The sequence below is a fragment of the Cryptomeria japonica genome, chromosome 8 (assembly GCF_030272615.1).
Source record: "Cryptomeria japonica chromosome 8, Sugi_1.0, whole genome shotgun sequence".
In the NCBI taxonomy this organism is placed as follows: Eukaryota; Viridiplantae; Streptophyta; class Pinopsida; order Cupressales; family Cupressaceae; genus Cryptomeria; species Cryptomeria japonica.
The window spans coordinates 464,501,760-464,517,104 of NC_081412.1; the positions used below are offsets into that span (position 1 = coordinate 464,501,760).

The 15,345-nt window shown below is 37.5% G+C and overlaps 1 protein-coding gene across 1 annotated transcript; it reads left to right on the forward strand.

Annotated features, from left to right (window-relative positions):
* The first annotated feature begins 694 nt into the window (after positions 1-694).
* LOC131857729 (uncharacterized) lies at positions 695-4,532 on the forward strand. The gene is made up of 5 exons (XM_059210436.1): positions 695-922; positions 2,792-2,932; positions 3,063-3,485; positions 3,598-3,974; positions 4,181-4,532. Exons 1-5 carry the CDS (start codon positions 695-697, stop codon positions 4,530-4,532), a joined length of 1,521 nt encoding a protein of 506 aa, XP_059066419.1.
* The last annotated feature ends 10,813 nt before the right edge of the window (positions 4,533-15,345 follow it).

The window sequence follows — 15,345 nt, forward strand, 5'->3', positions numbered from 1 at the left end:
ATTGTTGTTCGCTTTCATGTGGGTTTGCATGAAAAACGTGGGTTTTTATTTTCCTTCAGTTGGTTGCACTTTAATTGAGTGTTGGTAGACCTTCTTAGACATGAGAAACAAAGAAAAATGATCCCCTTATCATGCTCATTCGACCTCTAGAAAAATTGGATTAACAAACAATGTCACTAAAAACATTATTCTACTTCTAGTCAATTGTCTTCCACTTGTGTACACTTGTATTTTGTCAAAATTTGAAGTATATTTCACTTTATAAATTTGCCACCTTCTCTAAAAAATGTTGATTGAAACTTTCCACCGTATTATGCAACTCATCTATGTTAGGTATTTTTGTATACTTCAAATTAATTACAAAGTTTTTGTTTTCAAATTGTGGAAGCTCAACTTCCATTATTTCTAAATGTTGTTTTATTGCCATCATTGTTGGCATTGTGTTGTCATTGATGTCAACTTATACAGATGCAGAGTTAACCAAATTGATAGAGATGGTGTTGACCCAAGTTGGCAGAGCTAAACAATCATGAGTTTGTGGTCATAACACACCGTGTTAGTCCCACATGAAGATATAGAAGGCAAGCATAGGATGTGTTATTAGGACTTGCAAATTGAACAAGAAGACATAGGCCAATGAGTTGGTAAGGCATTGGTCAAACTGGTCTAACTCAGAAAAAAAAGGACAGTTGCAATGGTGCTAACACACCATGTTAGTCCCACGCAGTTACAGGTCATGTTCGTCGCACACAGTTATGAAGAGCGCATAACACATCGTGTTATTGCTATCACTATCATAAACATCTATGAAATTGTGACAGGGGATATCAATAACATGACAGTTTATGTGGCCTTGCCATCCCGCACCAAGGAAGATCTCAAACGAAGGTCCTTGCGGGGTAACAATGAGACACTGCAAATGGTATTCCCCGCCATCCCTCGGCAAGAAAAACGTTGGACATAAACCCCTACGAGGTAACATAAAGTTGGAGTAGTTGGCGGCCCCCGCCATCCTACAACGTGCAAAGTTGGAAAGGAATGAACCCACGGGATAACTTAATAGCAAAGCGAATGGGTCTCCCCGTTACCCCGCAACATGAAAAAGGGAAGAGTGTTGATCACATGAGGTAACATAAGCAAAGAGAAAGATGCTAACACACAAAATTGGAGAGAGATGGTTCCATGGGGCAACAAGGAATAAAGAAATGTGTTGCACGTCGCTATCCCACGGAAAAGATGATTGTAGACAAAGGGCATTGCAAGGCAATTTTCACAGTAATGAAATGGTAATCTCACCAGCCCGCAAGAAGGTAGTATGATCTAAAATGATCTCGCGGGATAATAAAATATTAGATGATGTGCTTCCCCACCTTCCCGCAAATATATTGTGCAATGTTGCGATAGAGTTGAATTGGTGAACGATTGACGTGTTTTGTGACATGGCGCATTGAATTGTCACGGTGGCAACATTGACCAAGTTTTCTTGGTCAAATCTAGCACATCGACAATCCAGGTTTAAAGATGTAGAAGAACTAGATTTGGCGTGTTAATAGGGCAATCTGGGAACTTTTACAAATCGAATTTGACAGCTATTTGACTGAATAGTTAGATTCTCTATGTTGAGATGATAAGAACAAAGTGCAAACCGACTGAATGGACGATACGTATGCAGCATAGGAAATTGTACAGATCATGTTACATGATAATGATGTAAACTATGTTTGCTTGATCTGTGATGAGTTATGATTTGACCGACCTTATGGAGATGGATGCTGAATATATAAAGAGTATGTAAGTCGGCAAAGGTATATGGCATGTGTGTGAAGATTGTAGCAGGTAGATGAATGCAAGTTGGTGAATGTTGACGAATGTTGGACCGAGCAGAGAGAGACTTGCAAAACTGAAAAAGTGAACCTATTTTCTGAAGAAGCAAAGCAGAAATAGCAAATTCATATTTACTTATTGTTTTACATCAAGATTGTAGTCTTGCACGATAGTGTAGGGGATTGGTGTCTCCTGAAGGTTGGTGCCTTCAAATCTAGTTATTGTAAAGGGATTGGTGTCCCAGATTCAGAAGTAAATTGTAGGGGTTGGTGCTCCTTTGGATTGATGTCCATAAAAGTATAGGGGATTAGTGTCTCCTGAAGGTTGGTGCCTTCAAAATAATTGTAAACATTTGATTCATTTGTGAGGTTGGATTTGGAAAGTAGCTCCAAGCAGCATTTTCTCACCATGGTTTTTCCCATCTTAGGTCTTCCACGTATAACCTGGTGTTATGTGATGTGTTATTGATCTTTTCATTCTTCTACATTATATGTTTAATTTCTTGTGAGAATTGAAAAGTGGTTTTAGAATACACTGATTCAACCCACCCTTTTCAATGTATTTGAGTGTTCAACAATTGGTAACAGAGATAGGTTCCTTGGTACAGGCTTAACCGCTCAAGGTAGATCTTGGTCTTGAAAACATGGCAAGCAATGAAGGAGCTTCATCTAACAAGGCACCACTATTCAATGGTACATACTATGCTTTTTGGAAGATAAGAATGGAGTCATTCATTTCCTCTCTTAGATTTGATATTTGGCAGCCAGTTGTGATTGGGTATATACCTCCTACCAATTCGCCATCCACTCTTCATGAGAAGGAATATGAGAACAATGCAAAAGCAAAGAATGCCATATTGTGTAGACTTTCAAATTCAAAATTTGTCAAGGTAATGCACTGCTAAACTACAAAGGAGATTTGGGACAAACTTCAAAGTATCTATGAAGGTGATGTCATAGTGAAGCAGGCAAAATTGCAAACTCGTAGAGCTCAATTTGAGGGATTGAAGATGAAAGAAGAAGAACGAATTGCAGAGTATTTGCTTAGAATGGATGAAGTTACCAATGCCATCAGAGAACTTGGTGAAGAGATTAAAGATGTTGTGATCGTGAAGATGTTAAGATCTCTACCCTCAAGGTATGAGTCAAAAGTCTCTGCTATTGAAGAAGCTAAGAATCTAGATAGCTTTACTATGGATGAATTGTTTGGATCTCTTTATGCATATGAAATGAGAATAGGAAAAGGTGATTCATCAAAGAGAAGTTGCATTCAAGGCAGTTGAGATGGAAGATCCAGAGTTTGATCAAGAAGAGGCCAACTTTGTAAGAGGATTAGAGAGAGGATTGGGTAAGTACAAAGGAAAATTACATTTCAAATGTTTTGAGTGTGGTAAAGTAGGGCATTATGCATCTCAGTGTAGAATTGAAAAGGAAAGTGAGAATCAATTCAAACTTTCTAAAAACAAGAAAGGAAAGAATAAGAAGAGTCTATATTCCAAAGAAGATAGTGGTACCTCTCATGATGAAAGTGATACAGAAGATGTCACTGAACCTAAAAATAAAGAACAGTTATTCATGGCAATTGTTGAGGTTGAAACTGAAAAGAATGATAACGATGAAGAAGAAGAAGTTGAAGTTGATTTGGAAGGAGAAATCATTTCTGTCTTAATGATCAAGACCTTGCAAGAGCAAAGAATCAAAAATACAAAAAGAAGATTGAGGAATCTGAAGCACTAATTATTAGTCTCGATGTTAAATTGAAGATGCAAAAAAGATAAAGGATACATTGACAGAAAGTCTAAGGGCAAAAGAAAAAGAATGTGAGCTACTTGAAGCTAGAATAGTAAGTCTAAAGAAATATGACAAAAGCACTGAAGCCTTGGATAACATGTCAAGTAAACAACAAAAATCTGATACCTTGACTAGACTAGGCTGTGAGAAAGGGCAGTGTTCTAATAGCACTATGACAAATAAGAAGAAATGCAAAGATAAACTCAGTGATGTCTTTGTAAAAGCTGAAGATTTTGGGAAAGACGAAGAGAAGAACCGATCAATTGTAAAAAAGGACATGACAATTGACAAGAAAACTGAAAGACTAAGGGATTCATTGATGTCAATAGAAAGAAGAGAAGATTCAGAAAACCACCTACTGTCAGGCAACAACAAGCATTCAAGTTCAATCATTCTTTTCTTGGCTACTATTTTTCTTGCAATATGTTTGGTCATAAGGCAATAAACTGTAGACTTAATATGAGAACAAGTACCTTAATAAGTCAGAATCCATTTGCACCTCTTGCTGATTTCACTAGAGTATGTTATAAATATAACAATGTTGGTCATATAGCAAAATTTTGTAGAAGTGGCATTAAGTCTCCCAAACAAGAAATGAAAACCAATACTTATGAAAAGGGAGAAAATAAAGCTAAATCTGATACAGATCAAAAGAAAGAAACTAAAAGAGAATGGAAGGTGAAGAAGGAAGAGAAGAATGTAATGAAATCTCTGATTGTTCAAGTTGCCTTTCATGCACAAGATGAGAATGATACATGGTATGTTGACAGTGGTTGCTCAAGTCATATGGCAGGTGATAAGAGTAATTTTCTCTCATTAAAAGAGAATTGCAAAGGAACAGTAAGGTTTGGTTCAAATGACATTCCTACCATAGTCAGAAAAGGATCAATCAGTTTTGATAATGGAAGGACAACATAAACAAAATGTATTCTATGTTGAAGGGCTCAGACACAATTTGCTCAGTGTCAGTCAGATGTGTGATAATGGACACAATGTGGTGTTCCATAAGAAAGGATGTGATATCAAGAAAAGTGGAAGATTAGTTGTTGATGCACATAGAACAGATGGAAATTTATACATACTAAACAAGCTCAAGGAAAGGGATCCAAATGTCTCATGAGTCAAAAGGATGAAATTTGGCTATGGCATAAAAGGTTGGGACACATAAATTTTGACAATTTTGTCAAAATTTATGTGTCCCAACCTTGTCAAAATTTATGTGTCCCAACCTTTTATGCCATAGCCAAATTTCATCCTTTTGACTCATGAGACATTTGGATCCATTCCTTTCCTTGAGCTTGTTTAGTATGTATAAATTTCCATTGTCAAAATCAGTTCAAAGAAGCTTGTAAGAGGTATGTTTACTATTACAAAGCCATCAAACACTATATGTAAACATTGTCAAATTGGCAAGCAAACAAAAGTGACTTTTAAGACTAAAGAGCACTCAACTACAAGACCACTTGAGCTGATACACATTGATTTATGTGGACCTATGAGAACAAAAGGCTCGAATGGTGAAAGATATTTCATGTGGTTCATAGGTGACTTCACTAGAATGACTTGGGAGTGCTTCTTGAAAGAAAAATCAGAAGCATTTGAAAAAATCAAAACTTTTAGGCCTATGGTCGAAAACGAGACTAATCTAAGATTGAAATGTTTAAGGTCTGACAAAGGTGGAGAGTTCACATCAGAAGAGTTTGAAGATTATTGTGAAAAACATGGTATAAAAATACATCTCTCTGCAGCAAGGACACCACAGCAAAATGGTGTGGTTGAAAGGAAGAATAGGATAGTGCAAGAAATGGCAAGAACCATGCCGAATGAGTCAAAGCTAACAGATAGATTTTGGAAGGATAATGTTCATACAGCTATTCACATTCTAAACAGAGCATAATTGAGACCAAACAACTACAAAACACCATATGAATTATGGACAGGAAGAACAACTTAGTTAGTCACTTTAAAATCTTTCGAAGTGTTATGTAAAGCAATGATGAGATGTGTAAAAAGTTTGCTGAAGCTATGCAAAATGAATTTGAAATGTCCATGTGAGGTGAGTTGTCATTCTTTCTTGGTTTGCAAATCACTCAGACTGACAAAATTATTTTTATTTGTCAAACCAAGTATGTGAAGGAAATGTTAAAGAGGTTTCAGATGGAAGATTGCAATCCAACTGACACGCCCATGGTAACAGGGTGTAAACTAAGCTAAAATGATGAATCTCCATTGACAGATCGGACAAGATATAGATCAATGATTGGAGGTTTGTTGTATCTAATTGCTTCTAGGTCTGATATAATCCATGTTGTATGCATGGTTGCTAGGTTTCAGGTTGCTCCAAAGGAAACTCGTGTAAAGGCGGTCACAAGGATCTTCAAGAATCTACAACATACAAAGGCTATGGACTGTGGTATCCTAAAGGAAAATATTTTGATCTACATTCCTATATAGATGTTGATTGGGAAGGATGTGTTGATGATAGAAAGAGCACTAGTGGCGTTGCATTCTTTCTTGGAAACAAATTGGTTTCCTAGCACAGTAAGAAACAAGATTGTGTGTCCTTGTCCACTAAAAAAGCAGAATATATAGTTGTTGCTTCATGTTGCACTCAGTTGTTATGAATGAAACAGACTCTAAGGGACATCAAGGTAGAGTATGAATAAGCAATACCGATTCTTTGTGATAATACCAATGTTATTAACATATCAAAGAATCATGTGATGCATTCTAAAACGAAGCACATAGCCATCAAGCACCTTTTTTTGAGGGAAAAGGTTGCAAATCAAGAAGTTGGACTACAATATGTGGCTACAAAGGAGCAGGTTGCTGACACTTTTACAAAGCCACTTCCCAAGGAGACATTTGTGTTTCTGAGACAAAAGTTTGGGGTTTTACCCCTTTCTTCCTTATGAAGTGTCTCTTCAGAGAGGGCTTCTTCTCAAGGGGAGCGTCTGGATTTTTTTATTTTATCCTTGTTGCAAATTTTTAGTTCAAAGGGGGAATGCAGTAAGATAGAGCATCATGTGACTCACCCTTTGCCATTGTTGTCAAAGGGGGAGAAGATGAGCATCGGTTGACATCAATGCCAAAGGGGGAGATTGTTGGTATTGTATTATCATTGATGTCAACTTATATAGATGCAGAGTTAACCAAATCGATAAAGATGTTGTTGACCCAAGTTGGCAAAGCTGAAAAATCATGAGTTTGTGTTTATAACACATCGTATTAGTCCCACATGAGGATATAGAAGGCAGGCATAGGATGTGTTATTAGGGCTTGCAAATTGGACAAGAAGACATAGGCCATTGAGTTGGTAAGGCATTGGGCAAACTGGTCTAACTCAGAAAAAATATAGCAGTCGCAATGGTGCTAACAGAACGTGTTAGTCCCACGGAGTTACAGGTTGTGTTAGTCGCACACAGTTACAGAGAGCGCATAACACATCGTGTTATCGCTATCGCTATCATAGACAACTGTGAAATTGTGATAGGGGATATCAATAACATGAGTTTATGTGGCCCCGCCATCCCGCACCAAGGAAGACCTCAGACGAAAGTCCTTACATGATAACGATGAGACAGTGCAAATGGCGTTCCTTGCCATCCCGCAGCAAGAAAGACGTTGGACAAAAACCCCTGCGGGGTAACATAACATTGGAGTAGCTAGCAGCCCTCGCCATCCCGCAACGTGCAAAAATGGAAAGGAATGACCCCGCAGGATAACTTAATAGAAAAGTGAATGGGTCTCCCCACTACACCACAACATGAAAAAGGGAAGAGTGTTGATCACACGACATAACATAAGCAAAGAGAAAGATGCCCCCTGCTATCCCATGACACACAAAATTGGGGAGAGATGGTTCCGCGGGGCAACAAGGAATAAAGAAATGTGTTGCACCCCGCTATCCCGCGGCAAAGATGATTGTAGACAAAAGGGCATTGCAGGGCAGTTTTCACAGTAATGAAATGGTAATCTCGCTAGCCCGCAAGAAGGTAGTATGATCTAAAATGATCTCACGGGATAATGAAATATTAGATGATGTGCTTCCCCGCCTTCCCGCATATATATTGTGCAATGTTGCAATATAGTTGAATTGGTGAACGACTGATGTGTTTAGTGGTGTGGCGCGTTGAATTGTCACGATGGCAACATTGACCAAGTTTTCTTGGTCAAATCTAGCAAATCGATGGTCCAGTTTTAAAGATGTAAAAGAACTTGTACAAGTCGAATTTGACAACTATTTGATTGAATAGTTAGATTCTCTATGTTGAGATTAAAGAATAGAGTGCAAACCGACTGAATCGATGATCCGTATGCATCATAGGAAACTGTACAGATCGTGTTATATGGTAACAATGCAACCTATGTTTGTTTGATCTGTGATGAGTTATGATCCGACCGACCTTATGGAGGTGGATGATGAATATATAAAGAGTATGTAAGTCGGCAAAGGTATATAGCATGTGTGTGAAATTTGTAGCAGGTTGATGTATGAAGGTTGGTGAACGTTGAGGAATATTGGACCGAGCAAAGAGAGAGTTGCAGAGATGAAAAAGTCAACCTCTTTCCTGAAGAAGCAGAGCAGAACAACAATAGGTTCATATTTACTTATTGTTTTACATCAACATTGTAGTCTTGCACGATAGTGTACGGGATTGGTGCCTTCAAATCTAGTGGTTGTAAAGGGATTGGTGTCCCAAATTCAGAAGTAAATTGTAGGGGTTGGTGCTCCTTTGGATTGGTGTCCATAAAAGTATAGGGGATTGGTGTCTCTTGAAGGTTGGTGCCTTCAAAATAATTGTAAACATTTGATTCATTTGTGAGGCTCGATTTGGACAGTAGCTCCAAGCAACATTTTCTCATCGTGGTTTTTCCCATCTTGGATATTCCACGTATAACCTAGTGTTACGTGATGTGTTATTGATCTTTTCATTCTTCTACATTATATGTTTAATTTCTTGTGAGAACTGAAAAGTGGTTTTAGAATACACTGATTCAAACCCCCTTCTTAGTGTATTTGTGTGTTCAACAATCATTTCCTCCATTATTTGTCAAGAGCAACCTTTATGCATCTTATCTTTAAAAATTTGTATAATGATAGGAGCATTGTCCAATTCTAGTTTGTCATCGAGAAGAGTACCTTGAAGTCCTTTAACAAATTCCTCAGTATGGAATAGTAAAGAATTGTTAGCATTTATTTGCTCCAAACTCTATTCCTAGCCTTCTTGCACTCCCACACAACCATCTTTGTTGCCCAAATCCATTCTACTACAATATTTGTATCTAAATTTTCTAATAAAACCCATTTATTATGTAGAAAATGTTCATATGTATTTTTCACCAACTTGATGGTAGGGAGATAATTGTCCCATAGAGAATTAATTCATGTATACTTATTCCTTCTTTCCCCTCTCTTGATAACAGACCATGGAGAATAGTCAACTGAATTTGCAGATAGTCATAATCAACCAAGACTTGTTGAATAAATTCCTCTCTAAGTTTTTCAATCTCGACTCTCCATCATAACGACACTGCAATGAAAGAATCTCCCACCAAGATGATCCCTAACAATCCTTGTGTCAATGTAGCCTATATATTGGTTGAAGGAGCACCTATGTCAACAGGCCCAAGGAGTGACTGATATACTTCTTTAATTCTACATTAAGGGCTTTCAAAACCTGTTTAGCTTCTTCTTCTTTATCGATTCTTCGAAAAATTGTATCCATTTCTTAGCACAAAGAATGTATTTCTTCTTCCTTATTTTCCTATCCCAAATCTACTTCTTGAAATTGGTTGTTTTCAATCGCTATTTCACTTCCAAGTTTTTCAACTAGAGGCATAAACATTTGGGCCTTTTGATGGCCAAATGTATTAGTAGTAACCACCAAAAGTTTCCTAGCACACTTCTTTGCCTAAGGGGTGCAGAATGTCTTCTCTAGCATAGAGAAATCAACTTCCTTATAATTTATGTCTACTTGCAAATCTTCTTGCCAACAAGGGACCATTTGCTGAAATCTCCTTCAAGGGACCTTATTACTACAAACACAAAGAAATCAGTGATAGTGTAGTGACTCGTTCTAATCCTCTAAAGTTACAATTGAGGATAATGGTTATATCCATGTGTATTTGGATTTGTAAGGGATCCTTCTCTCCTTAGCCCTAGATAAGTGTCTTAAGCAACAAATAAGTAGACCACATACAAGCTCATATAAAATTTGGGGTCGGTCTTCACTCTCTGCAACTACTCATTCAGATTGTCACTTATCATTCTTCCTCAATCTATATATTTTGTTTTAGAAAGGATGGTTTTTATAAACAACAACATCCATGGTTGAAACTCCTTGGCATCTAGAAGCCTTTCCACTCTGCTAAGTAGAGTGACGCAATCTCTAGCATCAAGATGCAAATAAGCTCAATAAAAAATCTTTATTTGCTTGAGCTAACTCAATTTTTTGGACTTCTCCATCAAGTTCTCATTTATGTATATCATGGGATCCATTTCAACATTGCAATACTATTGTCCACATTCAGTTGTCACTTTTGTATGTGTCATGCTTTTGGATATGCAATGCATCTTCAATGGTATATTGAGAAATGTCTAGGATAACATCTCCCAAAGGACTGTAGACTCTTCGCTCATTTGAATTATATTTTGTTGCACATGCCAAGATTAGGTCCGAAGATTGAAATTCCACATGAAATCCAGCTGCTTAAACCAATCATGATCATACCAATGAAGTTGCCCACATAGTTTCCAGTCGAGCTACCATCCTTTGCAAGAACTCCTTGAGATCTACATGGTCAATGTTAGTATCAGTAATCTCCCTATCCAGTGAATGCATCTTCATAGGAGGAAGGTAGCCGTTGAATTTGTACTTCATTAGAACCACCTTTTGTTGAGACATCACCAAATCTGCACTCAAAACAACTTGAATTAGGAGCTCTATTGAATCAAGAAAATAACTAAAAACTCTAATGAAAGTGCCTTAGTAAAAGCAAGAAACTACATTGCCCATTAATTGAAGCACTCAAACTAATCTAAGAATTGCCTTAAATAAATTTCAAACACTACATATTTTGAGAGTCAGAGATATCAACGTCCTTGATCCGCACATTGAATCATATCAAGTGTCTTCGAGGGTCGAGGGTATTGCTACTTCCGATCCCTTCTTTATTGCGAGTGGGTGTATGAGTCGAGGGTCAGGAGTATTGCTATCCCCAATCCCCAATCAGTAAACACTGTCGGGGGTCGAGGATAGACTTTGATCCCTACTACTAAATGTTCTATAGTCGTAATCTTTTGGGGATGTGGGGGTGTGTCATCCTCGGTCCCCGACATGAGTATCCAGGATGAAACATCCTAGATCCTCGATAGGATCGAAATAAAACGTCAAGCGATTAATATTTTCGAGGTTCAAGTGTATTGACATCCTCAATTAGTATATCATCTTCAATTTTGGTGAAAAAAGTGAACCAAACCATCGTTAGTTATTCATGCAAAGGGTTTTAAAATCTAACTCAAGGCATAAAATGTAGGGAAGGAAAAACCCTACTTATTCAACTATCTAGGCTAAAACTGGACAAGGCAAGAAACAATAAAACCCTAGGGCACACATTAGCCAATTAGATATGTCGAGCAAAACAAAAAAGGGCTTGAAACACAAACTAAATGGGCTAATGGGAGGACTGAACTCCAATATATGAATTCAGAACACAAGGCTCTGAAAACAAACATGGAACCAAAACACACAAAAATGACAAGAAAATAAAACACAAGGAAGAAGTGAAAAAAAAGGGATGAAATGCTAACTAGGCAAGAGGAAAACAATATAGACTAACACCAACAATCACCAGAATGCTTGAGAAATGCACCAACTCCTTGCTAATTCACCCTCGAATCAATTTGACTACGCCAAAGAATGTGGGTAAATGAACGAGTGTCGAGCATATTTTGACACAAAAGAAAATGCATTAAATGTAGCACATGGTAGATAGACCTATTAGGGTTCACAAGTTGGGCTATCAAAGGTCACCAAGGTGGTGGCCTTTGGCACCTCTAATCCCCAATCCCCACCTACGTGAATTAAGGGTCAAAGCTATGACTACCCTCGATCCTCGAAATGTGAATGAAACCAACAAACAAAGCATGGGGCTCGGGGGTCAAGGGTCTCGATCCTTAAATGGGAAAGGGAACCTCTGATGATAGATCCTTGCAAGCCCGAAAAAGGCAAAAACGACAATGAAAAATGAAAAGAAAGGAAAGAAAAAAGGAAAAAGGGGGGGGGGGGACAAAGGGGGGGAACGACAGGGGAACAGAAAACAAACCAAAAAAAAGAGGGGGGCCCTTGTTTTTTGAAGTGAGAAAATAGGGTGTGAGTTGTGGAGACACAACAAATAGCACCAAACAAACAAAAATGCTTCTAGTATTTTCTCACCAACAAAGGACCATCTAGACCAAACATTGGTTGAAAGACAAGACTGCAACACCCAACTTGTGTTACTAATTATCATAAGGATCGCAAAACTATTTATACAAGTCAACATCAAGTGTGTGCAAAGTGAATTCATTTGACCCAAAATTCTTACAATAAGACTTCCTAAGAGAAGACCTATGTCAGAATCCGCTTTACCTAATTGTGTTTCTCAAGATATTTGGCCATAACTTTGCTACCAGTCAGGCATCCATAGCATTGATAGAGATACTAGTGATTTTCTCATAGCATAGCTTTACTGCTAGTCGAGTGTCCATAGCCCCAGTGGAGATATTAGAATCATCCCATTATAAATGAATTCTTAAGAATTTTGAATATCTTTTTGCTTTTTATTCTTTTATTTCATCATGATTCTTTTTTTTCTCTTTAGCAATTTCCACAATGTAGTCATCGTCTGTTTCTTCTCAATCATCATACTCCATACGGAGTTTGTAATAATGGTTAGAAACCACAATGTAATCTCGAGAAAGTACGTTCAAAAGATGTTTCTAACTTAGGTCTACTCAAAGGAAAACCTTCCCAAAACCTGGTATTTAATGTGTTTCAAGACATATAGATCTGAGATGTAAAATACAACTAGATAATCCAGTATGATAAATATCCTATTTAGCTCTTGGCACTACAAACATGTCTTTTAAGCAAGGTCTAAGTCACTAATAGTCTTTTGACAAGAAAATACACACAACATTAGTTATCCAAGATATTCAAGGGCCTAATCTATTTGGAGCGGAAGCCCTGAACAAACTCACTTACCCAAAACAAAGGAAAGAAACAAACAAAACCAAAAATTCAGAGAAGGAAAATAACACAAAGGAGGAAAACAAAAGAAAGGAAAAAACAAAACCTACAACCTACTATAATACAAGGGTAAAAACCTCGTTCTACTAGGATCTAGAATAATGTTTAAGGAATTACTTGTTGATAGGCAACATAACAAGTTCTACATCTAAAGTATTGATCTTAAAAAAATTGTCACCCGAGATTTCGGCTATCTGATATGGGCCAATCCATAAACGTTCAAATTTTGAATGGTTACGAACCTTTTCTTTAGATTTATCTCACATCAAGATCAAATCAGAAACCCTGAAAGCTTTTATCTTCTCTTTTATCAAACCAACGCTTGACTATGGCTTCATTTTCAGCCATGCATTCTAAAGTTGTAACTCTCTTTTCTTCAAGCTCTAAAAAATTGGTGAATCTAGCATGAATCTTAGTCTCCCTATCTGTGCGACCTACCATAAACTTAAGGATTGGAATTTTGAGGTTCATTGGAAAAACAAAGTCCAATCCATATACTAACTGAAAAGGGGAAGCACCCAAGCAGTTTTTTACCCTAACTCAATCTGTCCACAAAGCAAACTTCAACAAGGAGTGCCAATCTTTTGGATTTTGTTCTAACAACCACTTTGTTACCATTATTAAGTTCTTATCGGTGGATTCATCTACCTCATTCCCTTGTGGATAATAATTGGAGAAAAAATTAGTTACCTTATTTTCGAAAGCCCACTAAAGTAAATGAAGGGAGGAAAACGTAGGGCCATCATCACATACCAAATAAAACGGCATCCCAAACTTGGTGATAATATGCTCCTCCGGAAATTTGATCACAACCTTAGTGGTACAATTTTTGCATGCCAACGTCGTAGTCCAACGAGTACAATAATTTGTGGCAGTGGAGATCTACCTATGCCATGTAGAAGGAGGATTAATCATACCAATAAAATTATGGCCTCATTGGGTGAACAAATGTACCTCGTATGTAGGTTGTAGAGGCATTGCAGCATTCCTTTCTTTAGCGACACTCATGACAAACATGGAAAGATCGAACATGTTTGTTGGTGTCTTTGAACAAATTTGGTCAATAATAACCTGACCTCAATATCTGGTGTGCCATGGCCTCTACTGACCCATGCCCAATACCATACTTATCATGGAAGTCTTGTAACATCGTCAAGCTGTCATCTTTGTCAAAACATCTCAAATACAAACCATGATAATTTCTCTTACACATTTGGTAGCCCTTGATCATATATGAACTACTCTTAATTTTCAATGCTCGACACTATGATCCTATCATTCCATCAAGAAAATAATTTTGCAAGAGATAATACACCACATCCTTATAACATTCATCGGAAGTCACTACCTAGAAAGAACATTGATGACACGCAAAATGTTCCTCAGTTCCAGCTAATACCTTAGAAAGGCCTTATCCTCACACAAGCTTCATCAGTTGGATTGTCTAAATTAAACTCGAAATATTGCCATCCATTTACTTTGTCTCTCCCCCAACTCATTTTGCATAAGCATAGCTTTAATAGATGGGTCTAGTACAACTATGGTAGTTTTGCTTCTCAAAATATAGTGTTTGAACTTCTTTACTGCCTTTACCAAGGCAAAAGACTATCCAAATTGGGGTATCTAAGATCAACATCTTTGAAGGGTGCGTTCACGAAAGCAATTGGTTTTCCATCTCCTTCAAGCCCTTTTTGAGCCAACACTCCAGCACAAGAATGTTCAAAAGCAAAAGAGTAGATTTTGAATAGATGAGAGCAGTTTGGACTCATGAGCACATGTGCACTAACTATAGCAGTTTTGATTTCTGCAAATGCTTTCTTTGCTTTGATAGTCCACTCTATCTTCGCATTTTCTTTAGCATAACATTCAATGGGTGAACTACTTCAGCAAAGCCACTTAATATTTTTTTGCAAAAAAATTGATCTTTCCGAAGAATGACTTCAGTTCCTTCATGTTGTTGGGAAAAGTCAATTTTTGTATGGCTTCGATGCACTCCGGGTCTATTGCAATGCCCCTTTCTGAAATTACATGACCAAACAATTTCCCTTCTGTAACTTTGAAGATGCACTTGTTTGGATTCAATGAGATGCTAAAGTCCAAATAGCGTTGGAGTACCTTGGAGAGATCACTAACATGATCAGCTCTATTCTTTGAAAACACCAAGAGGTCATCCATGTAAATTGTAATACATTTTCCAACAAGACAACTAAAAGAAATGTTCATGGCTCATTGAAAGGTAGATCCTGCATTGATCAACCCAAAGGGCATTCGTTGATAAGCGAAAGTACCCCATTTGGTGGTGAAGGTCATTTTTAGCTTGTCTTCTTCCTGCACCATTACTTGATTGTAACCTAAATACCCATCTAGGAAGAATATCATTTGGGAACCATTTACTATTTGCAATACTTCCTGTAATGAAGGTAAGGGGTAATTATCCT